This window comes from Cynocephalus volans, chromosome 1, assembly GCF_027409185.1.
Source record: "Cynocephalus volans isolate mCynVol1 chromosome 1, mCynVol1.pri, whole genome shotgun sequence".
Classification (NCBI taxonomy): Eukaryota; Metazoa; Chordata; class Mammalia; order Dermoptera; family Cynocephalidae; genus Cynocephalus; species Cynocephalus volans.
This window is the reverse complement of record NC_084460.1, coordinates 203,399,540-203,424,743: the sequence shown is the minus strand read 5'-3', so window position 1 is coordinate 203,424,743 and position 25,204 is coordinate 203,399,540. Positions and strand designations below refer to the sequence as shown.

The 25,204-nt window shown below is 35.3% G+C and overlaps 1 protein-coding gene across 3 annotated transcripts in view; it reads right to left on the bottom strand.

Moving 5' to 3' along the window:
• Nucleotides 1-25,204, bottom strand: part of SLC35F5 (solute carrier family 35 member F5) — a 45,068-nt gene that overhangs the window by 7,174 nt on the left and 12,690 nt on the right. For all 3 annotated transcript variants that reach the window (XR_010024464.1, XM_063108681.1, XM_063108672.1), the window contains exons 8-13: nt 20,692-20,773; nt 19,796-19,883; nt 17,090-17,154; nt 14,999-15,103; nt 5,222-5,381; nt 2,897-2,987 (exon numbers count right to left, since the gene is read on the bottom strand). Coding sequence is in view for 2 of the 3 variants with exons in the window: in XM_063108681.1 (XP_062964751.1) it covers nt 2,897-2,987; nt 5,222-5,381; nt 14,999-15,103; nt 17,090-17,154; nt 19,796-19,883; nt 20,692-20,773 (591 nt within the window). In the remaining variant the exon portion in view is untranslated. The remainder of the gene's footprint in view (nt 1-2,896; nt 2,988-5,221; nt 5,382-14,998; nt 15,104-17,089; nt 17,155-19,795; nt 19,884-20,691; nt 20,774-25,204) is intronic.

Here is a 25,204-nt window from a genome sequence, read left to right as displayed (position 1 = left end):
TTAGGTGCAACACACTGGTGGTTTGCTTTGAAAATAATGATGAAAATAGTAACTCCTATCTTTAAAGTAGGGAAGAAAAACTGTTTTTGCCCTCTTTGAGAGGTCTGGATCACAGGCAAGACTCTACCTGGTGGAAAATAAATACTGTTCCACTTCATAGCACCATTAGAATAAAGGAGTTTTGTGAGAATAATGTCTTTTATGAGGGACTCACAATGTGTAATACACGAATAATCACTGTGACAATTATTAACATGCATTCTCTATTTTTATGGTACATATGCATAGAGGCTAAGTCAGCCTAAGAACACCCTGGAAAGAACAGTCATTAAAGGAAACTAAAAAAGCGTTCACTTAGTTATGAAATTATTAGTATATGACAGCATATTCTTGGAATATTTACCAGGCTATTTAATAATCTAGAAAAGCCATGAAGCATTTAAATTACTCAAGACCAGAAAAAGTATAAAAAAACTTATGAATAATGATAATTTTAAATATAGATATAAAAAAGCTAGCTGGTTAGCTCAGTTGGTTAAAGCATAGTGCCAATAACATCAAGGTCCAGGGTTCTATCCCTGTATGGGACAGGAAAGAAAAAAAAGTAGACATAATTGATAAAATGATCTCATGAATATTCAGTTAAAAACCCTATTTCATAACTGAATAAAAGCAATCTTTATAAAGGTAGATAAAACCCTAGATGACTTTTAAAAACAAAGTTTTTAAAACTCACTGTGAGTAAACTTCTCACAGTGAGTAAACTTCTACTTTGATTTCCAACAAGCTATGAAGGCAATTAAAGGAAATGAAGACATTTATCGAAACAAAGAATATTGCCTAAGTAAACAAAAAATTTTCTAATTCTTGAATATATCTGAATATAAAACTGAATATGGGCTGACTAGTTAGCTCAGATTGTTAAGAGCATGAAGGTCAAGGGTTCGGATCCCTGTACAGGCCAGCTGCCAAAAAAAAAAAAATCTGAATATGATCAGGGATGCTTCCTTTTATGCAAAATAATTATAAATAGATTAAAAACCCATTTTGTTTCAAGTACAGTAATTTTAATACATGCTAAAGTTTCAGAAACTATACGTAAATATGGTTGGTTAACAAAACCAAAAAATCCCATAAAAGTAGACTTTTCTTATCATGCTTCTTTTGCAGCTTTAGGCATACCCTGCTACTTTTTCCAGAAGGTATTGCCCTACCCTCCATCCCACCAAAGGCCCAGTCTACTCATTTAACTGGTTGCCCAATTCTAGAAGTGAGGACAGTCAAGAAAAGAAAGTTTGGTTGTTTTTCTAATTAATTACATATATGCACATTTTCCCTTTTCTTGTGTTGTGCCTTCATCTTAAAATATTTGATTAAACAAATTATATAGTCATTTAATAAAATCAGGTCCCCTGTGACTGTTATTTTAAAATTCCCTAAAATTAACCTTCAATCTTTTTTTCAATCTGCAAAAGCTTATGTTTTTAAAATATCAGTATGGGACCAGCCCGTGGCTCACTCGGGAGAGTGTGGTACTGATAACACCAAAGCTGTGGGTTTGGATCCTATACAGCGATGGCCGATTCACTCACTGGCTGAGCGTGGTGCTGACACTACCAAGCCAAGGGTTAAGATCCCCTTACTGGTCATCTTTAAAAAAATAAAAAAATATATATCAGTATGGTAAAGTTGATTTACACAGCAGTCTACCAAAATCCTCTAATATGCAGCACTTCCTCAGTTTCACTGGAAACATTTTGGTTGGTATTCAGCATTATGACCTTGAGGTGGGGAAGGACCTGGATACTATTTAAATATATAAAAGAATCTAATGATGTATAACTTTGGTGTTACATATATTTTATAATATTCAAATTCATGGAAAATGCACAGTATATAAGACACTTAATTCTCAATTAAGGAGATCTCTACTCTTTAGCTGTGACAAAAAAGTAAGAATTTACTGAACTTCATAAAACAAAGTTAAATATCAACACAGAATTGTTATTTACACAACGAAGATACATATCACTGAGAGGTATTTTGCCTTTATCTTAAAAACTCAGACCTAACGAGAAATGGCTTCTAAAAATCTGATTATTACTTGTACACATTATAAGCCTTTGGGCTTTCAAGCATTTCCCTCTTCAAATTATACTGAACTAAAACACACACACACACACACACACACACACACACACACACACACACTTTTGTTACTTAGTTCTTGGAGTTAAAAGCTTACAAATATTGAACTGCATTAGCGTTAGCCAATGGCACACCTCTGTTCCCCCTGCTACCTCTAGGAACACTGAAGAAATTCCACCCTTCTAGTCTGCTGGCAGACACCCAGATACTCTTTTCTGTGATGTTATCATTGCCAACATTTATCATAAGAATCCCTGCATCCAGACCAGGATTTCATAGAAAAGAAAGGGACACCTGCTCTGAGTCTAGATAGAAATGACATTCATTGAGAAACACCATTATTCATGTGCTGCTCATAGCTATAGTAGAATTAGTATAGTGTTAAGGAACCTCTGAAGTTTCTTTTAGATACCAAAATACTACTACTTCCGTGATAAAATGTATCCCTTATTCCTTATCATTGACTTACCAAAGATCCCTTGGAACATGACTCAAAAATTGGTAAACTACATATAAAGTTACTGTCTTTAACTTAAAAATGCATTAAAAAAACTGAAAAGCTAACAGTGCAGGAGATTATCCATTTCTTTGGTACTTTTCATATTTCTATGTAGTAAAGCACCTTGGGAGTGAAGGCATCAAATGTTATTCATGTTTGTATCCCTTATAAATTTAGTTATATCCCTTAACTTTCATTAGGTCTATTTTAATAATATACCTAAAATATCTAATAAACAGTTTGCCTTACCTTTTGCATACACATATCAGCTATTATGGACAGAGGTATTGTAAGGCTTAATGCAAGTGTGCCTATCAACGATGAGGTAAGAAAGCAGCCCCTGGGGGAAAAAAAAAAGAAACATTCTATATTAAAAAAATGAAAGAACCAAAGAAAAACATTGAACAAAGACTTTCTATCCAATATATAACTTGAGAGATCAGGAGCAAAAATAAGAGCTTAGGATGGACTGAGACATAAAAAATAATAAAGTTATTAAAATGAATCTCAAAGTTTGTCTTCAAATATTAAAAACACAAAAATGTAAGTATAAATGTTCAAAGTACTTTATGCTATATTCAAGATCTGCTTACAGATATTATTCAACTTTAGATGCACAGCTTATATTTTACTTCTGTGTTTTAAAAAACTGTAGAACAGAGTTCTCAGTTTTGTGATAATACTTAGCTAACAAAGAAAATGGCTCTATTAAAATTGCAGGACAGTACCTCACATATAGACTTTAAGAAAGGGACAGGCCAAGTGACTCTGTAACCAAAGCAATAATATCTCAATCGCATGAAAACTAAAATAGCGTGTTATTCTTTTAATTTGGCTTAGCATAGAAAAGAAAAAAACTTAATATTTATAAAGAATATTTCCTTGTTGTTTTCCATTTTTCTAACAATTGTCTTAACCAAAAGCTAAGTCTTCATTTTATTTTCAACTTGAACTATCAATGTTGGTGTTAAATTCTGAAATATCAATCTGCATATTATTTAGTTCAGTTGAAGAAAAATAGAGATAGATAAACCACTTATAAGACTAATAATTTGAGAATATAAGAAGAAAATGAGTTCTAAGCCAAGATAAAACCACAATGTATATAATTAGGACCACAGACCCCATGGAAGTTATAGGCAAGTAAATTCTAGCTCAGTATATATTAGAATTAATAATGTGACTTTACAATAAAAGAGGCTATCTCTTGATAAAGTGTCACTAGAAGTATTCAACAGAGGCTGGACAATTAGTTCTCACTGATGAGGTAAAGAGAACTCAAGTACTACTGGTTCCCAGGACTCATGAGCTGCTCTGTGAAAAGAGGGTTCAGGGGTCAAATACAGTATTTGTTTTTAAATATTTATCATGCAAAGTCCTGTAATAAAAAGTCTGAAAGGTAGTATTAAAACACCTGTTTGACTTAATCCAGCTTTCCCCAATTTAGCTGACGGATGAATCCTTTTGTCATCTATTAACATTTCAGGTTAAAAAAATTGAGCATCTAAACATAAGATGCACATAATAAAAGATAGAAAAATTACTAAGTAAATGGATTATGATGTCAAAGAGTTTTAGATCAGCAAAAGACTTTAGACAAATTTTTAAATTACTACAATACAAAGTAAATCTTTAAGTACTACACAAAAGGAGTGAGTATGGAGGACATCAAGAAAATAGAGATATTTCCTTAATTGGGTGGATGGGAGAGTAGGGTTATCGAATGCAAGCAGAGTGTTAAGGAAGACTTCATCGGAAAATCTATTTTTGTTGCAGACTTTTGCAAGAGAACACTAGTTAGTAGTCTCAACTGGTATTTTAACAAAATTCATTTAGGAGTTTAAAGACAATTTGTATTTCTTTTTAAGTTCCTATTAGATGGAAACAGAACTAAGTGTAAAGCTCTGCATTTGGAAGACTTCTCAAACTCCATATATAATATTGTCTTCAAACTATTTTAAGCTTATTTTCACATATCAATATACTTGATAACATATGAAAGCATGTTAATATCTCAAATTAATTGGAGTTTACGGTTTATATATCTGGTTCACCCATATGAAAGGTCCTGAAAATAAGATAAGCCTATGAACAACCAAACAGATATTCCAAAGTCTCTTAAATATACAATGTCCCCTAGATTCTCACTAGAACTCATGCATTCATCACTTGACATATACATCTTGTAAGTTTGGATATCCATTAGATAATCACTACTTTCATTTGCATAGCACTCTACTTTCTAAAACACTTTAACAAATTTAGTATTCATTCATGCATTCATTCATTCATTTGTATTCATGTACAAATGAATATTTGTATTCATTCATGCATTCATTCATTCAACAAATATTTATTTAGTTCCTTCTATGTGCAAGGCACTACTCTGTACAATCAGCATGCAGAAGTTAAAAAACAAAGTCCCTGCACTAAAGGAGTTAATATATTCAATTTTAAGTCTGTGTAGACAGAGGTAAACAGGAGGGGCCATCAGAAGACAAGATAAATGCTTAAACTATCTCAAAGTCAATAAACTGATAACTAATAAATCATAAGAGAATAAATAGTACATACCACAACCACAGGAACTCTGAGAGAACTGTTCCAATAAGGCCATTAATGATAATGCACATTAATACTACTTTATTGGGAAATTCAAAGTCCTCAAATCCAGTATAATGAAGTAAAAAGAAACCTGGCCATAAGAGCAGCAGATTAAACAGACCTACAAAACCTAAATATGTATAAAAGAAACAAAAGTTGAAATTTTGATTTATTTCAATTTCTGAAACATTAACTCTATAATTAGAAAACATTAGATTTCACACAAAGGGCTCCAACAGGCTTCCTTAACTGGAGCTTGGTTTATTTTAAAATCAGTCCTGTGAATAGCTCAACACTAGAAAAAACTATATTAAACAACTGGTGATCACTAAGTCTTTGAGGTTCAACTATCCACACTGTGGATAAATCACTTAAAACAATTCAAAAAGAAGGGTTGTTAACCCTAGCTACTAATAATATAGTGTCCTGGAACTTATTAAAAAAGTAACTAGTATGTGTTTGTGTATTCAGTCTAAATTAATTATAGGGAATTAGATTGCTCTCTGATCCAGCTCATATTTATGTTCACAGTATCTGTGCTATGCTAGGAATAATGGAGGAAGATCCCAAAGAAGATAAAATTCTTGGTTCCTACCCTCCCAGAGTTCATTAGCTAGTTCATGAGATAACATACATTACACTAAGAGCTATTCAATGTATGAACTAAGTACAGACTGACTACTTATAAGAGAAGACTATACTGTGTAGTGGTTAAAAGTGTGTGCTCTAAATCTGACATCCGTGGGTCTGATCCCAGTCTACCACTCCCTAGAAGTGTACAATTTGTGTAAGATGCAGAACCTCTTTAAGTCTTAATTTTCCAATCTATAAATGTAAAATAATATTTAATTAGGTTGTAGAAAGATTAAACATTTATAAAAGATAGCACAGTATCTGGCATGTAGTAAGAACTTAATAAAAGTTAACTATTATTATTAAAGCTCAAGTTATAAAGCTATTATTATTATGGCTCAAGTCATAATGGCTCAAGGCCATGACAACTCTGAGGAGTGCCTAGATATATTACCTGTCCCCTCCTTGCCACCCTCAGCCCCCTGCCATGAATTGGGCCAAACCTCAACTGCACCTGCAACCACATGGTTCTTTCCCCTTCTCTATCCTGCTTAAAAACTTTCTTACCAGTTTTTCCTTCACAGCACATCCCCTCCTCATAAACCACTCACACCAAATCCCTATCTCATACTATGTCTTAGATAACACAACTTAAGACATCTAGTGATAAAAATCAAACAAAAGAACCTGTATACAGAAGGGACTTACGACCTAAAATGCTTAAGTAACATTAAAAAGTTACTCTAATTAAAATGCCAAAATTTGGCATTATCAAGAAACAAACACATTTCTGGCCTCTGAAGTGCTGAGTCTACGAAATCCCACATAAATCAACAACCTTTGGTCCTACAGACAAAAATCCAAATTAGTTCACCTATTCCCCAGACCTTCCAGAATCTGGCTCCACATAGTTTCCTACTTTTTCCTACAGTGAAGTTTCCAACACAACCATTCAGATCTACTCACTGTTCCCTGTTATATCTCTGCTTGCACACTCTTGTCTGAAGACCACCCCCTACAACACATCCCAATTCTAACTCCTCCTCCAAATCCCGTCTATTCTAAAGACCAGGGCAGATCAATATTGCTTTACGTATCACATCACATATGAACAGGGCCAATACAAGTCACATTTCTAAGTGCACTCTTTTTAATAAGAATAAATTAAGCAATTTTTCTTGCAAGGTCCCAATGTCAAAAAAAAAAAAAAAGTGCCACTGACCCAACCGTTTACCTATAACACTCAAATAAGATTAGCATTTCATTCCGTCCCAGAAGGAATATTCTATGACTCTAAAATAAGATGTCATTAAAATTACCTTCACTTTTAGGGTATATTTCTTTTTTTTTTTTTTAAATTTTTATTTTGTCGATATACATTGTGGCTGATTATTGCTCCCCGTCACCAAAACCTCCCTCCCTTCTCCCTCCCCCCTCCCCCCATCAATGTCCTTTCTGTTTGCTTGTCGTATCAACTTCAAATAATTGTAGTTGTTATATCTTCTTCCCCCCCCCCCGGTTTTGTGTGTGTGTGTGTGTGTGTGTGTGTGTGTGTGTGTGAATTTATATATTAATTTTTAGCTCCCACCAATAAGTGAGAACATGTGGTATTTCTCTTTCTGTGCCTGACTTGTTTCACTTAATATAATTCTCTCAAGGTCCATCCATGTTGTTGCAAATGGCAGTATTTCATTCGTTTTTATAGCTGAGTAGTATTCCATTGTGTAGATGTACCACATTTTCCGTATCCACTCATCTGATGATGGGCATTTGGGCTGGTTCCAACTCTTGGCTATTGTAAAGAGTGCTGCGATGAACATTGGGGAACAGGTATACCTTCGACTTGATGATTTCCATTCCTCTGGGTATATTCCCAACAGTGGGATAGCTGGGTCGTATGGTAGATCTATTTGCAATTGTTTAAGGAACCTCCATACCATTTTCCATAGAGGCAGCACCATTTTGCAGTCCCACCAACAATGTATGAGAGTTCCTTTTTCTCCGCAGCCTCGCCAGCATTTATCGTTCATAGTCTTTTGGATTTTAGCCATCCTAACTGGGGTTAGATGGTATCTCAATGTGGTTTTGATTTGCATTTCCCGGATGCTGAGTGATGTTGAGCATTTTTTCATATGTCTGTTGGCCATTTGTATATCTTCCTTAGAGAAATGCCTACTTAGCTCTTTTGCCCATTTTTTAATTGGGTTGCTTGTTTTCTTCTTGTAAAGTTGTTTGAGTTCCTTATATATTCTGGATATTAATCCTTTGTCAGATGTATATTTTGCAAATATTTTCTCCCACTCTGTTGGTTGTCTTTTAACTCTTTTAATTGTTTCTTTTGCTGTGCAGAAGCTTTTTAGTTTGATATAATCCCATTTGTTTATTTTTCCTTTGGTTGCCCGTGCTTTTGGGGTCGTATTCATGAAGTCTGTGCCCAGTCCTATTTCCTGAAGTGTTTCTCCTATGTTTTCTTTAAGAAGTTTTATTGTTTCAGGGTGTATATTTAAATCCTTAATCCATTTTGAGTTGATTTTAGCATACGACGAGAGGTATGGATCTAGTTTCATTCTCCTGCATATGGATATCCAGTTATCCCAGCACCATTTGCTGAAGAGGCAGTCCCTTCCCCAGTGAATAGGCTTGGTGCCTTTGTCAAAGATCAGCTGGCAGTAAGTGTGTGGGTTGATTTCTGGATTCTCTATTCTATTCCATTGATCAGTGTGTCTGTTTTTATGCCAGTACCATACTGTTTTGGTTATTATAGCTTTGTAGTATAGCTTAAAGTCAGGTAGTGTTATGCCTCCAGCTTTATTTTTTTTGCTGAGCATTGCTTTGGCTATGCGTGGTCTTTTATTGTTCCATATAAATGTCTGGATAGTTTTTTCCATTTCTGAGAAAAATGTCTTTGGAATTTTGATGGGGATTGCATTGAATTTCTATATCACTTTGGGTAGTATGGACATTTTCACTATGTTGATTCTTCCAATCCAAGAGCATGGGATATCTTTCCATCTTCTTGAATCCTCTCTAATTTCTCTCAGCAGTGGTTTGTAGTTCTCGTTATAGAGATTTTTCACCTCCTTGGTTAACTCAATTCCTAAGTATTTTAATTTTTTGGTGGCTATTGTAAATGGGCAGGCTTTCTTGATTTCTCTTTCTGCATGTTCACTATTGGAGAAAAGAAATGCTACTGATTTTTGTGTGTTGATTTTGTATCCTGCTACTGTGCTGAAATCATTTATCAATTCCAACAGTTTTTTTGTAGAGGTTTTAGGCTGTTCGATATATAGGATCATGTCATCTGCAAACAGGGACAGTTTGACTTCATCTTTTCCAATCTGGATGCCCTTTATTTCCTTCTCTTCTCTGATTGCTCTGGCTAGTACTTCCAACACTATGTTGAATAGGAGTGGTGAGATTGGGCATCCTTGTCTAGTTCCTGTTCTTAAAGGAAAAGCTTTCAGCTTTTCCCCATTCAGGATGATATTGGCAGTGGGCTTGGCATATATGGCTTTAATTATGTTGAGATACTTTCCCTCTATACCTAACTTATAGAGGGTCTTTGTCATGAATGAGTGCTGAACTTTATCGAATGCTTTTTCAGCATCTATAGATATGATCATATGGTCCTTGTGTTTGAGTTTATTAATATGGTGTATCACATTTATTGATTTGCGTATGTTGAACCAACCTTGCATCCCTGGGATGAATCCCACTTGATCGTGATGAATAATTTTTCGTATGTATTGCTGTAATCTGTTTGCTAGTATTTTAGTGAGGATTTTTGCATTTACATTCATCAAGGATATTGGCCTGTAGTTTTCTTTTTTGGTTATATCTTTACCTGGTTTTGGTATCAGGATAATGTTTGCTTCATAGAATGAGTTTGGGAGATTTGTGTCCATTTCAATCTTTTGGAATAGTTTGTAAAGAATCGGTGTCAATTCCTCTTTGAATGTTTGGTAAAATTCTGCTGTGAATCCACCTGGTCCTGGGCTTTTCTTTGTTGGGAGCCTTCTGATAACAGCGTCAATCTCCTTTATTGTTATTGGTCTGTTCAAATTTTCTACATCTTCATGGTTCAGTTTTGGGAGCTTGTGTGTGTCCAGAAATTTATCCTTTTCCTCCAGATTTTCAAATTTGTTGGCGTATAGTTGTTTATAGTAGTCTCGAATGATTCCTTGTATTTCAGATGAATCAGTTGTAATATCGCCTTTTTCATTTCTAATTTTGGTTATTTGAGTCTTCTCTCTTCTTTTTTTTTGTTAGCCATGCTAATGGTTTGTCAATCTTATTTATCTTTTCAAAAAACCAACTTTTTGATTCGTTGATCTTTTGAATTGTTTTTTGGTTTTCAATTTCATTCAGTTCTGCTCTGATCTTAATGATTTCTTTCCGTCTGCTAATTTTAGGTTTGGATTGTTCTTGTTTTTCTAGTTCTTTAAGGTGAAGTGTTAGGTTGTTCATTTGCCATCTTTCCAGTCTTCTGAAGTGAGCGTTTAATGCAATAAATTTCCCCCTCAATACTGCTTTTGCAGTATCCCACAGGTTTTGGTATGATGTATCATTGTTTTCATTAGTTTCAATAAATTTTTTGATTTCCTGCTTGATTTCTTCTTGGACCCATATGTTATTAAGTAGAATGCTGTTTAATTTCCATGTGTTTGTATAGTTTCCAGAGTTTCGCTTGTTATTAATTTCTAGTTTTAATCCATTGTGGTCTGAGAAGATACATGGGATAATTCCAATTTTTTTGAATTTATTGAGACTTGATTTGTGACCTAATATGTGATCTATCCTGGAGAATGATCCATGTGCTGATGAGAAGAATGAATATTCTGAGGTTGTTGGGTGGAATGTTCTGTAGATATCTGCCAATTCCAATTGGTCTAGAGTCTTGTTTAGATCTTGTGTTTCTCTACTGATTCTTTGCCTAGATGATCTGTCTAATATTGACAGTGGGGTGTTCAGGTCCCCTGCTATTATGGTATTAGTGTCTATTTCCTTCTTTAGGTCTAATAGAGTTTGTTTTATAAATCTGGCTGCTCCAACATTGGGTGCGTACATATTTATGATTGTTATGTCTTCTTGATGGATCAGTCCTTTTATCATTAAGTAGTGTCCCTCATTGTCTCTTTTTATGGTTTTTAGTTTAAAGTCTATTTTGTCAGATATAAGAATAGCTACTCCAGCTCGTTTTTCTTTTCTGTTTGCATGGTAAATCTTTTTCCATCCTTTCACTCTTAGTCTGTGTGAATCTTTATGGGTGAGGTGGGTCTCTTGTAGGCAGCAAATAGTTGGGTCCTGCTTTTTGATCCAGTCAGCCAGTCTGTGTCTTTTAATTGGGGAATTTAAGCCTTTTACATTAAGAGTTGTTATTGAAAGGTGTTGATTTATTCCTAGCATTTTGTTGGTTGTTTGGTTGTCTTAGATGTCTTTTGTTCCTTGCTTTCTGATTTACTGTTTGGTTTCTTTGTTTGTTGGTTCCTTGCGTTGTAGATAGTGTTTTTGTTAGCTTGTTTTCTCTTCATGAATGCCATTTTTATTATACTAGTGGGTATTGATTTTTCTTGGTTTTTTATGGCAGTGGTAGTTATTTTTCAGGAACCAAACCCAGTACTCCCTTGAGGATTTCTTGTAAGGGTGGTCGTGTGGTAGTGAACTCTCGCAGTTTTTGTTTGTCTGAGAAATATACTATTTGCTCCTCATTTCGGAAGGATAGCCTTGCAGGGTAGAGTATTCTTGGCTGGCAATCTTTGTCTTTTAGTATTTTGAAAATATCATCCCATTCCTTTCTAGCTTTTAGGGTTTGTGATGAAAAGTCTGATGTTAACCTGATTGGGGCTCCCTTATAGGTGATTTGACGCTTCTCTCTTGCAGCTTTTAAGATTCTCTCTTTGTCTCTGAGTTTTGCCAATTTGACTATGACATGTCTTGGAAAAGGCCTTTTTGGGTTGAATACATTTGGAGATCGTTGAGCTTCCTGGATCTGAAGATCTGTGATTTTTCCTATACCTGGGAAGTTTTCTGCCACTATTTTGTTGAATATGTTTTCAATGGAATCTCCATTTTCCTCCCCTTCTGGAATACCCATGACTCGGATATTTGATCGCTTAAGGTTGTCTGATATCTCTCTCAGATTTTCTTCCATGTCCTTGATTCTTTTTTCTTTCTTTTTGTCTCCTTGTGTTATTTCAAACAGCCCATCTTCAAGTTCAGAGGTTCTCTCTTCAACTTCGACAAGCCTGCTGGTTAAACTCTCCGTTGTGTTTTTTATTTCGCTGAATAACTTCTTTAGTTCAGCAAGTTCTGCTACATTTTTTTTCAGGACATTGATTTCCTTGTACATTTCCTCTTTCAGATTCTGTATACTTTTCCTCATTTCATCATGATGTCTAGCTGAGTTTTCTTGTATCTCATTCAGTTTCCTTAGAATTATCACTCGAAATTCCTTGTCAGTCATTTCAAGGGCTTCTTGTTCTATAGGATCTAGCGTTTGAGATTTATTAACTTTTGGTGGTGTACTTTCTTGATTTTTTGTATTTCTGGTATCTTTTTTTTGGTGTTTATTCATTGTTGCAGGGAGTTTCACAGTCCACCGGTTTGAGACTAATGACTAACTAGGATGTTGCTGTGGTTGTCAATTTCGTATGGCTGCCTCTGTGACTGCTCAGTTGGCCTCTAGTGCCTTGTGTGTGTGGTTGCCTCGGGTCTTGGGCTTCTCCGGGGAGCCGCCTTTCTGGTCAGCTTGGGCTCTGCTGGGCTGGTGGATCACGTACCACAGGGTGTGTGATCGCTGTTGAGCTTTCACTTTCTGTGCAGGACTTCTCCCTGTTCCGTGTGCTCTGGCCCAGGCTGTTAGATCGTGCAGTGGCGACCCCACCAGGTGTGTCGTTTCTGTTGAGTCTCCGCCTCCCTGGCCGCACGTCTCCCCACTCTGTGCGCACTGTGCTGGGCTGGGGCGTGTCTTCTGCACCCCTCGTCTATCAGCTGGGTCTTCAAGACCTTGCTCGGCACCGCCTCGCCCAGGAAGTCTACCAGGTTTCTGCTAGGCACAGACGACCGGTCTCTCTGGGTGCCTTTGTAGCACTATGTAGATCTTTCTCGAGTCTTGTTCACCTTTTTATCACCCCCGGTATAAACCGAGTCTAGCGCCCACCTGCAGCCTGCTCTCCAGCAGGTTCAAGTGGACCTGGGAACTCTCTTACCACACTATTCCCAACCAGAAATTTGTTAGGCTTTTTTCCAAACTGGAGGCCGCAGAGATGGTATCTGCTTCCCAGTAACAGGAAGTTTACCGGGGGCCAGAGTCCAGGGTGTGGTGGAGTGACAGTCGGCCCGCCCGTACTTTCTTGCCCTCCCGACACTGGTCTGGGACGCCCCGCGCCACCAGCCCCGCCAGAGAACCGCGGAGGGAGTGGGAGGGGAGGCCGGTCCGCAGGCTCCAGAAAGCCCCGCGCCAGGCCAAGCAAGTTTGAGGGCTCAGTGATGGCCGAGGGGGCGGGGCTGCCTGCACCTGGGAAAATGGAGGCAGCACCGTGCAGTGAGTGGGCTGGTGGTGCAGGCGGGAGCCGCGTGGGCATCCACCCCCCGAACAGAGCTGTGCCAGGGATCACTCACAGTGCTGTGCCAGGTCGGGCGCTCACTCTGTCTCTGGTTTGCCACCTTCCCCGATCTCAGCCGCTGCCGCCTCGGCCGCGGCTCGGGCGCTCCCAGGAATCTTCTTCAATGCCGGCCTGAAACCTCGAATCCTGAATAGGGCAGCTGGCCGCCTTCAGCGTGGCCCCGGTCTCCAGGATCCTGGCTGCATCCACAGCAGCCCTGGCACCGTGTTCCCTGTTTCGAGACTCGCTTTTGCAGCTAAGAAACAGTTCTTTTCCTGCTCCACACTTCAAAGCTGTTGCCTGTAAATGAGGCAGCCTCTCCTGCCGGGGGCAAAGTCGCGGTCACCCCCCACGACCGTCCAGCAGCAGCGGTCCTCCGTTAAGAGATGGCGAGAGGAATGTCCACAAGTTTCCCGGCTGCCTGAGGCCCAGTGGCCTCCTTTTCCACCTCAGCTACTCCGCGCCAGCCACCGCAGCCGCCGCCATCTTGAACCGCTCTAGGGTATATTTCTTGAATTCTGTACTTAAAAGGAACTTAAGCAATCACTCAGTCTGGTGGCTTTTCAGATGTTTTATTTCTGTTAATCTTTAGATGCAGATATGCAAACCATTTTTAGCAGAAAAAACTTTTCTACAAATTATAATGCAAAAAGCCTGACAAAGCAGAGCTGCTCCAGTTAAAGTAGCAAAGGAGTCCAAAAGCCAGACACATGCAATTCTACCTCCTCCCAACCTTCCCAGGATCCTCCAAGATTCCCTAAGTCATAATTGAGAAGCCACTCATCTAGTACAATTTCCTCATTTTTCAGATGAGTATGAGATCAATGAAGTTACAACAGCTAGATTCCAAGTCTCCTGACTCCCTGTAAGCTGTACTTTGAACTCCCACTGCCAGGCTTCTTTATCTACTTATATTCAGATATCTTTTGGAAGATAGCTTGTCAATGTGCTTTTTCACAATCCCAGAGATACCACAAGTTCCGTGCTAAACTGATTTTAGACAAAGGAGAATTTAAAAGTCATATCAGGTATGTAACTTACCAAAACCTGAGAAACTATAATTCGTTAATTTCAGAATCTATGTTATAAAATAGTCTGAGTCTTAAAAATAAAATGCAAATGAAAAGCCTTTAAGTAGCCTACAATTTTTAATGCAAATAAGTACACAGACTGCAATGGTATTATACATATCATCTGGGGGCAGTTTTCCCAAGCTTATGCTTCCAACAATTCAAAAATAGCAAAATGTATAATATAGCAGGTAAACTCTCACATGCTTATAATACCATAACTCTGTCATCTCAATGAGGAAAATATCTGATTCACAGGCTGAAGATATTAGTGTGAAAAAGGTGTTAGGAGTTTCTTTCTCCAGTTCACATTGAGGGAAGGGCATTCCCTAATAGGCACATAACTAGGCAAGACAAGGTAAGATAAAAACATCGAGACTGGGTTTCATAATCTTTAAATGGTTTTAAAGAAGGCTTCCCTATTCTCTCCAAAAACCGAAAACAAATCCCTAAGTTAATCATTTAGAGTAAACAGCATCACAAGTTAAACATATTCTTACCAAAGAACATTGGAATATCCAACTTATCTTCTCTGTCTACTTTTCTCTTAATCATAACAATATAGACAGCATAGAGCATGGCTCCAACAAGAGACCAAATGGAACCTGTAAAAAATCAACATAATAATTTAAACCATCCATTCATTAACTCATTCAACATATACTTATTAAAAATCTAATAATGTGTCAGAGACTACTGGAAAAAAATGAACGTACAAAAATGAAAAGATTACGTGATTATTATACAACATTTATATGTATCAAAATATCAGATTGTACCTCATAAATATGCACAATTACAGTGTGTAGTTAAAATTTAAAAAGAAAAGATTAAGTATAGCCCACCCCTTTCATGTCTTCTAGGAGTTTGGGAAGGAGTTTAATGTGTAAACAAATAAATGCAAAAGCATTCACCACAATGATCTAACCAAACACCTACACTTGTTATAATAAAACTCATAAGTAATGCTTTGTTTGTAATTTTTAAATGCGTACTTCCTATTTTTTCCTACGTAAACAGTTTTGACACCTGGCAGTGTCCAACTTAACCAATGCTTTTTCCCATTACTAAGGTGTGGCTTATATTGCTTTCCCCACCCCCATTTATCACTTATAATATATATTCCCCTATCACCCCATCTTCAAGGCTCTATTAAAGTCCCACCTCTTCCACAAAGTATCCTCTTTCTACCCCACTGAATTTCCATCCTACATGTCTGCTGTTTAAGACAATTTAACACTTATTATCATTAAATATGGTATTATTTTATTCTCTAGTGGTTTCATTTTGTAAATCTCACACTGTTTCAAATCAAGAACTTCTCGAAAACTGCAAACACATAATTTATACTTTTTAATGTTCCAAAATATCTAACCATAATGTGGAACTCACAATATGTGACTAATAAATACTGATTATCTTAACTCACTTTCCAAAAACATTTAAGTAAGCCTTTAAAAACAGCTAAATAATGTGCCTCTGCCAAGTGACCATATTCAATACTTTTAATCAATTATTCAAAAGATCAACGTTTTACTAAATCTATTTTATTATTTTAATTTTTTTTAAAAAGCAAAGGGAAAGTCTGTCAACAACATCTTGCACTCACACACAACAAACACACATATTGTTTTGTGTATACACAACTGGTTTGGGGAGAAAGAAGTGAGGTGGTTCAAGGCACAGCTCACTGGGTATCATTCTATTCAACAAACTTCAAATACATAAATATATATCCAGAGGGAAACCATAAAGCTGGGTTCTGATTACATTTGTTTTTGGTAAATCTAAGCAATGGAGCAGAAACTAAATGTTCACCAAAGTAGTAACTGTTTCAGGTAATAATCAAGAGCAAACGACAAAATTAGTGGGTAAAAATACGACAGCCACAGGCAATCTGTACAGCCTCAAAGTATCCCCCACAAGATGCTTATTACTTACAAAAGGAAAAACTAGTAAATTTACACTGGAGCAACCTGGCGAACATCACCTTAAAATTAACATCATTAGTAATGGGACAAACCAACATCATGTGTCTTCTGGTATGATGCACTGATCAGGAATCAATATCACTTCCATGATATTCTTACCAAAAATGCACAAGCTCAATTTAACAGTAAGGAAAATGTCAGACAAATTCAAATTGAGGGACATTCTACAATACAACTGAACAGTACCCTTCAAAAGTGTCAAGGTTATAAAAGACAGACTGAGGAACAGTTCCAGTTTAAAGGAAACTGAGGACACATGACGACTAAATGCAACAAATGATTCTGGACTGACAAAAGAACATTAGTGGAAAAAAATGGTGAAATTTGAAAAGGGTCTACAGACTAGGTAACAGTACTGAAATCAATGTTAATTCCTATTTTTATAACTGTACTGTACTTATGTAAGTTGTTAACATTTGGAGAATCTGGGTGAAGGCTATATGAGAATCCTGTGAACTATTTATGAATTTTTTAAACATTATTTCCAGAGGAAAAGTTTTAAGAAAGGCCTCATTAATGCCCACCCTCCTTATGTGTATGTTTAATATGCACAAAACTTTCTTACATGCTCTGACAGAGAGAATGCAGTCAGGTACTTACCTATTTTATCTCTTCCAACAGATTTTTCAGACCCTGACAGATTTACCAGTACGACACCTCCAATGCTATGAGAATAACAGTTATTACTAATGAGCAAAATAATAAATTCTTTAGAAGGCTAATCATAAAGGTAAAAATTATTTACAAGTGATCAAGACTAATCTCAACTTCAGGTAAAACTGTCAAAGAATATAGTGATGCTGTTAATAATAGCTAATAATATTATCAATAGTGTTATACTTGTATTAACTCATTTAGTCGTCACAAAATATACAATATTACCATATAAAGAGGCATTATTATGCCATTCTCATTTTACATGAGAAAACTAATACACAAAGAGGTGAAGTAACTTATCAAGGTCACACAGCTAAACTGAAATATAGGCAGGCTGGCTCCAGAGTCCAGTGCTCTTACATGCTATGCTATCCACTGGCTTTCAATTTGGGGAGAATTAACTAACTTGTTATCCTTCTTCCAGTCTTTCTTTTGGAGATATAAATATATTAAACACATATAAACCTAGCAATGGCACTATTCATGCTTATTGGTAAAATCTAAATTAATGGTAAAACTATCCTTCCATAATTAAATAATCTGATTAATCTCATGATTTTAATAAATAAAAATAAGACTAAATTAAGGATGTAGAGATCCAGGTCACCCATTCAATCAATTGCTATTTATTAAGCATCTAATATGAACAAAGCACTGAGTTACAGCAGTGAACAAGAGAGATGTAGTTCTTGTCCTTGGGAAACTTACACAGTCTATTTCTATACATCTTGTAAATTGTACTCATTTTTTAAAGCAGATAAAATATTGTTAATTTATTAAAAAATCAGTCTAATTTTCTCACCTACTGATCAGAATGACCAGGGTGGCAGTGGGAGACAAATATGAAAAAAAATTTTATTCCCTTATGGAATGATGTCATCACAAGTCAAATATAGTCCTTACATTAAATATGAATACTGTTCAATTAAATCATCATAATTTTCTGTTGAACAATCATTGTTTGAATTTAGATTCAGCTGTTATTTACTGAGTAACCATACATACTAAAAACCAGGGGCTGGGTTTACATTTAGATGATGGTGATAATATTCTTAGCTTATCAGAAGATTGCCTTCAAGATTGCTGCTATATAGAATTCATTTTATATTCTCAGACATTGAATCTCATTGTATAAAGCCAGTTCAAAACAAAGTATTAAACAGTGTTTAATATAATATTCTCAAGAACATATAATATACAAAAAATTTCTAAGTAATTTTTCTAGACTACAGGTCAAGCAAACTTTTTTTAGGGGGACAGACAGTAAACTTTTTAGACTTGCTGGTCATAGAGTCTCTGTTGTAACCCAATTCTATCACTATAGTGCTAAAACAGCCACAGACAATATGCAAATGAATGAGAGTGGCTGTGTTCTAGTAAAACTTTACTTACAAAAACTGGCAGTTAGCGCTCCTTAGTTGTAGACCTACTTTAACGAGGATTAACGTACTCTGTCAAAATACTTGCAAGTTCAATATTTTATATCCATTTCCTTCTTTACCAAGCTTTTTATAATTATATTGCAAAGAAAACTTTGAAATTAGCACATATTTTGAATGAAGTGAAATAAAACTTCATTTATTTCTCCAATACAAATATACTATATGGTATTTCCCTAGTGCAAAAGTTTGCTTGTTAGCCAACCATGCAAAAGAAAAAATCCCTAGTGGCCATAAAGTCTAAATGGCAAATTAGTTGGATTAACTAGACTGACCACTGACACTGCCACGGTCAATTTACCCTTATATCCAAAAGAGAAAAACACATAATAATAACAGCTACCAGTCTTATATGACTGCCGAGTATCAATCTCTATGATAGTCACTTTATATACATTACCTCCAATCTTTAAATCAAGGATACAAAGTAGATATTATCAACATCGTCTCAACTAGGAAACCATCTGAGAGTTTAAAACTACTGAGTGGCAAACAGCAGAGCTTTAATTCAATCCTAGTTCTCTCTCCATTAAATTATTCTGTTACCTTTTCCAATTTCTGATTTTCTCTCACAAAAATAACAGCTTTATCAAATCAATACACCTTTTGTGAGTACTATGGTCAGAGCCCTATGCTAGGCCTTTGGTGACACAAAGAAGTACAAAACAATCCAGTAGGGAAGACAAGATAAGTATACACAAAGTTAAGTAAAAATAAAAGATTTAAATATAGTTATCAACCATACTGATGTTACACCACAGTATAAAATTCCCAAGTGAATTATACAGAAAATAACTAAAAGATGACTGAGGCTGAAACAATTAGAGAAGACTGAATGTTAGATTTCTAGAATAAATAAGAGAAGGAGAAACCAAAATAAAAACAAAAAGTCTTAGGAAAAGGAAATCTAAACATAGCAGGTTATGAGGATTAAGTTGCCAGATTAAGTTTAATGTGAATGTCAGTGTAATACTTAGTTGGCAGGCACATGACAAGCTGCCCTGGGGACCTTCCCTCCAGTTACCCTACCCTGGAAGGTTTGGAAAATTAGCCCAGGATTTAACGCAGGGCTGAGTCACACAATGTCCACGTAAAGCCTTGTTTTATCCTCCTCTTCCTTTGCCTTTCCATTATAATCCTGTACCATTACCAGAAACGTTTTAAACATATTTTTAGGCAGAGTATACTAGCTATTACACTACATTCTTACCTTAAAATTACAGCTAATAGTTTAGAAAGGGTGAATCTATCTCCACTGTTACTTGGAAACACTGCAGCAAGGATTAAGGTAAAAAGTCCTATAGGAAGAAAAGATGAAAAAATAATATGTAAGCTTAAATACTGTCAACATTATTTACTAGCAATTTCATTGTTTAAATAAGTAAATTATATGCCTAACTTTTAAATGACTATTATTATTATTATTATTATTATTATTATTATTATTTTTTTTTTTTTTTTTGGTCATTTGTAAATACCTAAAAAGAAGACTGCAGTTACCTAGGTTGAAATGCTCAAAGATCATACATAAAAACAGCCTCCAAACTAAACCACATTTATTTCAACAATACAGATAAGTACAGTCCTGTTGATTTAAAACTAATAAGAGTTCAGTTGAGCATTCAGAGTAATGTTCTGAACTCATCACAATCAAGCCTGCATGAAAAAGTTATTTTTACAACCTCAATAATATTTTTTTTATCTTCCAAATTTGGAAGGTGATTCAATCTTAAAAATAAAACACCTATCACAGGGTAAATTATAGCTCTGAAATAAGCGATTACATTTAGCCAAAGGGTCTAGGAAAAGACCTCTGGAAAGGATTTGTGAAGGAAAAGGCAACTACAATAGAAAGAGCCAGCCTACAAAACTTCATTAATATACTGTAGTATTAAAAAACACAGTAAAGAATTTGAAGGAACATAAATAGCACAAGGCTAAGGCATGAAACTGTAACGATTAAAAAACAGTTATAATACACTAATGTACATTAGAACTAATGTAGTAAGTTATGACGAGATAGAACTATTTGTATACATACACACACATATATACCAGAAATATATATATTGATTTATAATGAAGGTTTTGAAAACAATTTCTTACCAGAAGTTGAAGACAAAATATTAACTATAGCAACTTGTGTGTCTGAAAGTGCTTCTTGATATGAGAAATTTGCCAAAAACCACTAAAGACAAAGAAAGCAAAGTGAAACCTAATGAAAGATGTTTTTATCTGTCATTACAATTTATAGTTCCTCCTTTTTATATCCTCCTAAACAGTTTTTTTTTTTTTCAAAAGATGACTGGTAAGGGGATCTTAACCCTTGACTTGGTGTTATCAGCACCACACTCTCCCAAGTGAGCCACGGGCCGGCCCTTACCATAAGCAGTTTTAAAAGCTGCTTTGAATTAAAAAATCACAAGCCCAAAAAGGACAAATATTTACAATTGGACCTAAGATCTTGCTATCCAATTTCCCTTAAAAAGTTAACATTCAGGTTTTTAAAAAAATGATAGTAAAATTAAATGTCAAATCAACTTTAAGATTTGCTTTATCCAAGCACTGCTAGTATTCTTAAGTTTACCTTAAAAATTTAAATTTGGGAAAATTCTCCAACATTTAAAATATGTACAGATGAATATAACACAATGAGAAATCTATTGAATAAGATGATGTCCATGAGATGAATGAAACCTGCTAGCTAGCTAGATTGACGAAAGACTACATTCACTTTGGAAACTGAAAAGTATAAGGGTACTTCAAAAAGTTCATGGAAAAATAGAATTGAAGGTAATACCAACCTTTCCATGAAATTGAAGTACCCCCGTTTCTTATGAAAATTGTGAAATTTACTGGCAAATTGTGATTGTTTCTCTGATTCTCACTTTGGAGATACAACTTAAAGAGTTCTCATAATGTTGGATATAGTGAAGAAAGTTTTCCAGCTATGGGAATTTTCTTTTTTTTTTTTCTTCTCTTCTGTTCATCTGGTCTAGGATGTTCTTACATCCCCAGTCCTAGGCCTACTTTGATTTAGAGAATAAAAAATAAGACCTCCTTTTGATTGTGTGTGTTTGTATGCATGCACGCATATGTCCAGAGTTCATTTATTTTCATGCCTAAATCATCCGTTTTTTCATGAATTGACATTTTTTTACTATCTCAAACAGTACTACTATGAACATTCTACTACATGACACCTGGTGCATATATATGTGCATTAGTGTCACTTAAGTATATGCTAGGAAGTGGATTGCTTGGTGAATCAAAGTAAATGTAAGAAAATGAGCTAACAATTGGTGAACTGGGCAATATGAAGCATATGTGGCAATAGAAGCCACAACCTGCCTGCAGTTAAAGTGCCAGGAAAGAGGCAGAAGACTCTGCCCTTAATTATCTTTCAGAAATTTTCTGCAAGAACAGATAATGCTCATAGGGTGAAAATTAGGTTTTTTGACCCACTTCTCTTACTACTTTACTACTTAACTATTGTGCTCATTTTCTAAACAACCTCAACGGTCTGGGCTAAAGCAATGTAAAGAAATAAAAACAGATCACTTAGATGGCAGGCATTCAAACATTGAAAGAATTCATCATTAGCTATGAACTCCTTCCAGTAAGACCTTCTGATTCTACACCTCTCCCAAAACTCCATTCTCTGGCATTCAACCCAAGGCACTCTCACAAAAAAAGACCCATATCAACTATGCTCTAATAAAAATTATCTTCACAATGTCTCCCTCCATTATTCCAAAGACGAGGGCAACCAATTGCTAATGATTATAGCAAACAACTTATATAATATTTCATTATTTCATGAGCAGTAATTCACCTTTAAATTATCATAAAAGGTATTCTGTTTTAAAAAATATTTAACTGACATAAGTCATAAATATTCAAGGTATACAATGTATACATTATGTACTAATTACCACAGTCAGATTAATTAGCACATCTGTCACCACTCATAGCTACAATTTTGTGTGAATGTGTATATGTGTGTGATGAGGACATTTAAAATCTGTTCTCTTATCGAATTTCAAGTAAATACAGTATTATTATCTGTAGTCACCACGCTATACATTACATACCCATAACCTTTTGGCAAACATTTGAAAGTCTGTACCTTTTGGCCAACGTTTCCCTGTTTCCCCCATCCCCTAGTCCCTGGCAACCATCATTCTACTCTCTGATTGTTGAGTTCAACCTTTTTATATTAAACATGAAAGTGAGATCATGTAGTAATTCTCTTTCTGTGTCTGGCTTATTTCACTTAGCATAATGTTCTCCAGGTTCACCCATGTCACTGCAAATAGCAGAATTTACTTCTTTTTATGGCTGAATAATATTTAGAGTACACATATGTGTGTAGTGTGTGTGTGTGTGTGTGTATAAAAGTTTGTGGAAAAATGGAATTAAAAGATAATGTGAATCCTTCCATGAACTTTTTGAAGACCTCTCTTCAAAATGTAACACATTTTTTTTTATTCATCCAACCTGTTTCCATATCTTGGTTAATGTGAATATTGTGCAATGAACATGAATGTGCAGATATCTCTTTGAGATACTGATTTCATATCCTCTGGATATATAATAAAAGGTATTCTTGATAAAGCCAATATCATTATATTTTACAGGGGAAAAAAAACACCCTAAGTCCTAATAAGACAAAATACATTCAAGGAAGACTAACATAGTAACCATTAACTCCTTTTGACCTGCACTGTCCAATACATTAGACAGTAGCCACATGTGGCTATTGAGTAACTGAAATTGGCTAGTCTGAATAAAATGTGTTTTAAGTATAACACACTCTGTACTTAGAAGATTTTAGTACAAAAAAAGAATGAAACTATCTCATCAATATTATTTATATTAATAACATATTAAAATGATACTTTACTTACAGTGGGTTAAATAAAAACAGTATTAAAATTACCATCACTTGTTTCTTTTTACCCTATATTTTAACGTGTCAACTAGAAAGTTTAAAACTAAAGTAGCCTGCATTTGAGGAGCATATTGTTTATAAAGAACAGCACTGCTCCAGCCCTTATCTAAGCTTACCACTGTAGTAAGTTAGGTTTCCAAAAAGCTACATACCTGACCTATATATTACTCTGATTGCCTACAGAAATGTCTTTACTAAAGACTATCACAGTTCTCTGCTCTCACAATATTTCAGGTTGAATTTTTTAAAAGGCTATTGAAGGTGTCTATTGACAGATGAACGAATGAATGAATAAAAATGTGGTATATCCATACAATGGAATATTATTCAGCCATCAAAAGGAAGGAAATTCTGACACATGCTACAACATGGATATTATATTAAGGAAGACATTATGTTAAGTAAAATAAGCCAGTCACAAAAAGACAACTACTGTACGATTCCACTCATATGAGGTACTTAGAGTAGTCAAATTCATAAAACAGAAAGTAGAAAGGCAGTTGCCAGGGGCTGGGGGAAATGGGAATGGGGAGTATTGTTTAATGGATACAGAGTTTCAGTCTTTTAAGATGAAAAAACTTCTCTGGATGGATGTGGTGATGGTTGCAAAAACAATGTGACTGTACTTAATACCACCAACTGTACACATAATTTATGATAAAACATGTTATGTTTATCTTACCATAATTACAAAAAAAATTTTTTTAAAGGGTATTATCTGCACATATCTGTAAACCTGCTATACAGAATAGTGCCTTATTACATAATAATTTATGTAATACATTACTATAACAGTTTTGAGTTAGGAAAAAGTTTGCTTTATCCAATGAAGGGAAATACTTCCTTTTAATAGATAATATGCTATGTAACTCTGAGGTTTTCATTTTGCCTTCCTGCCTATTTGCCTAGAGAGGAATTATGTGCTCACCCGACGTAGCTTTCTTCTTTCAAATTGAAGTTTGTGATATAATTATCCCATCCCACAGCCAGCTTTCACTCCAATTACTCATTATTCTGGTTCTTATCTTTTCACCCTTGTTTTAACTTTTACCATATAGATGCTTTTATTATATGTCACCTCAAGTCTCCTTTGGAAATTAGGTAGCATATAATTAATATATTTTAGTCCTGCCTTACACTTACTTAAAACAAGCAAATAGAAATCACAACTAATAGCATAACCAAACATAAGAGCCTTCAAACTATTTTCATTATATATGTAATTATCATATTAATATTCCCAAAGATTTTCTTTTGATTTGCATAGCAGAATATATTACTCAAGTATCACTAAAGTAGAAGCTATTCAGCCAGGGGATGGAGAAAAATGGGCTATGTACAGTATGAGAGGTAAAATAATGACTTAAAAAAACCTTACAATCAGGCTAATAATATTGACATTAGCACTGGACTGTCTAGTGTTTTAAGATGCTCAGTATAAATTTGTATCTTAGAGGCCCATATTAAACTATTTTGTATTATGGTACTTCCAATTACATGTTCATAAAATAGCACTGAAATTCATTTTTTAAATTCTACACTTTAGAGTTTTTACTAACTCAGACAAGTCTCTAATCCCAGCTTAGCCCGAAATATCAATATTTTATTTACTATATCATTATTCTATTTGAAATCTTAAGCACATTTTACAATACTATAGGAAAT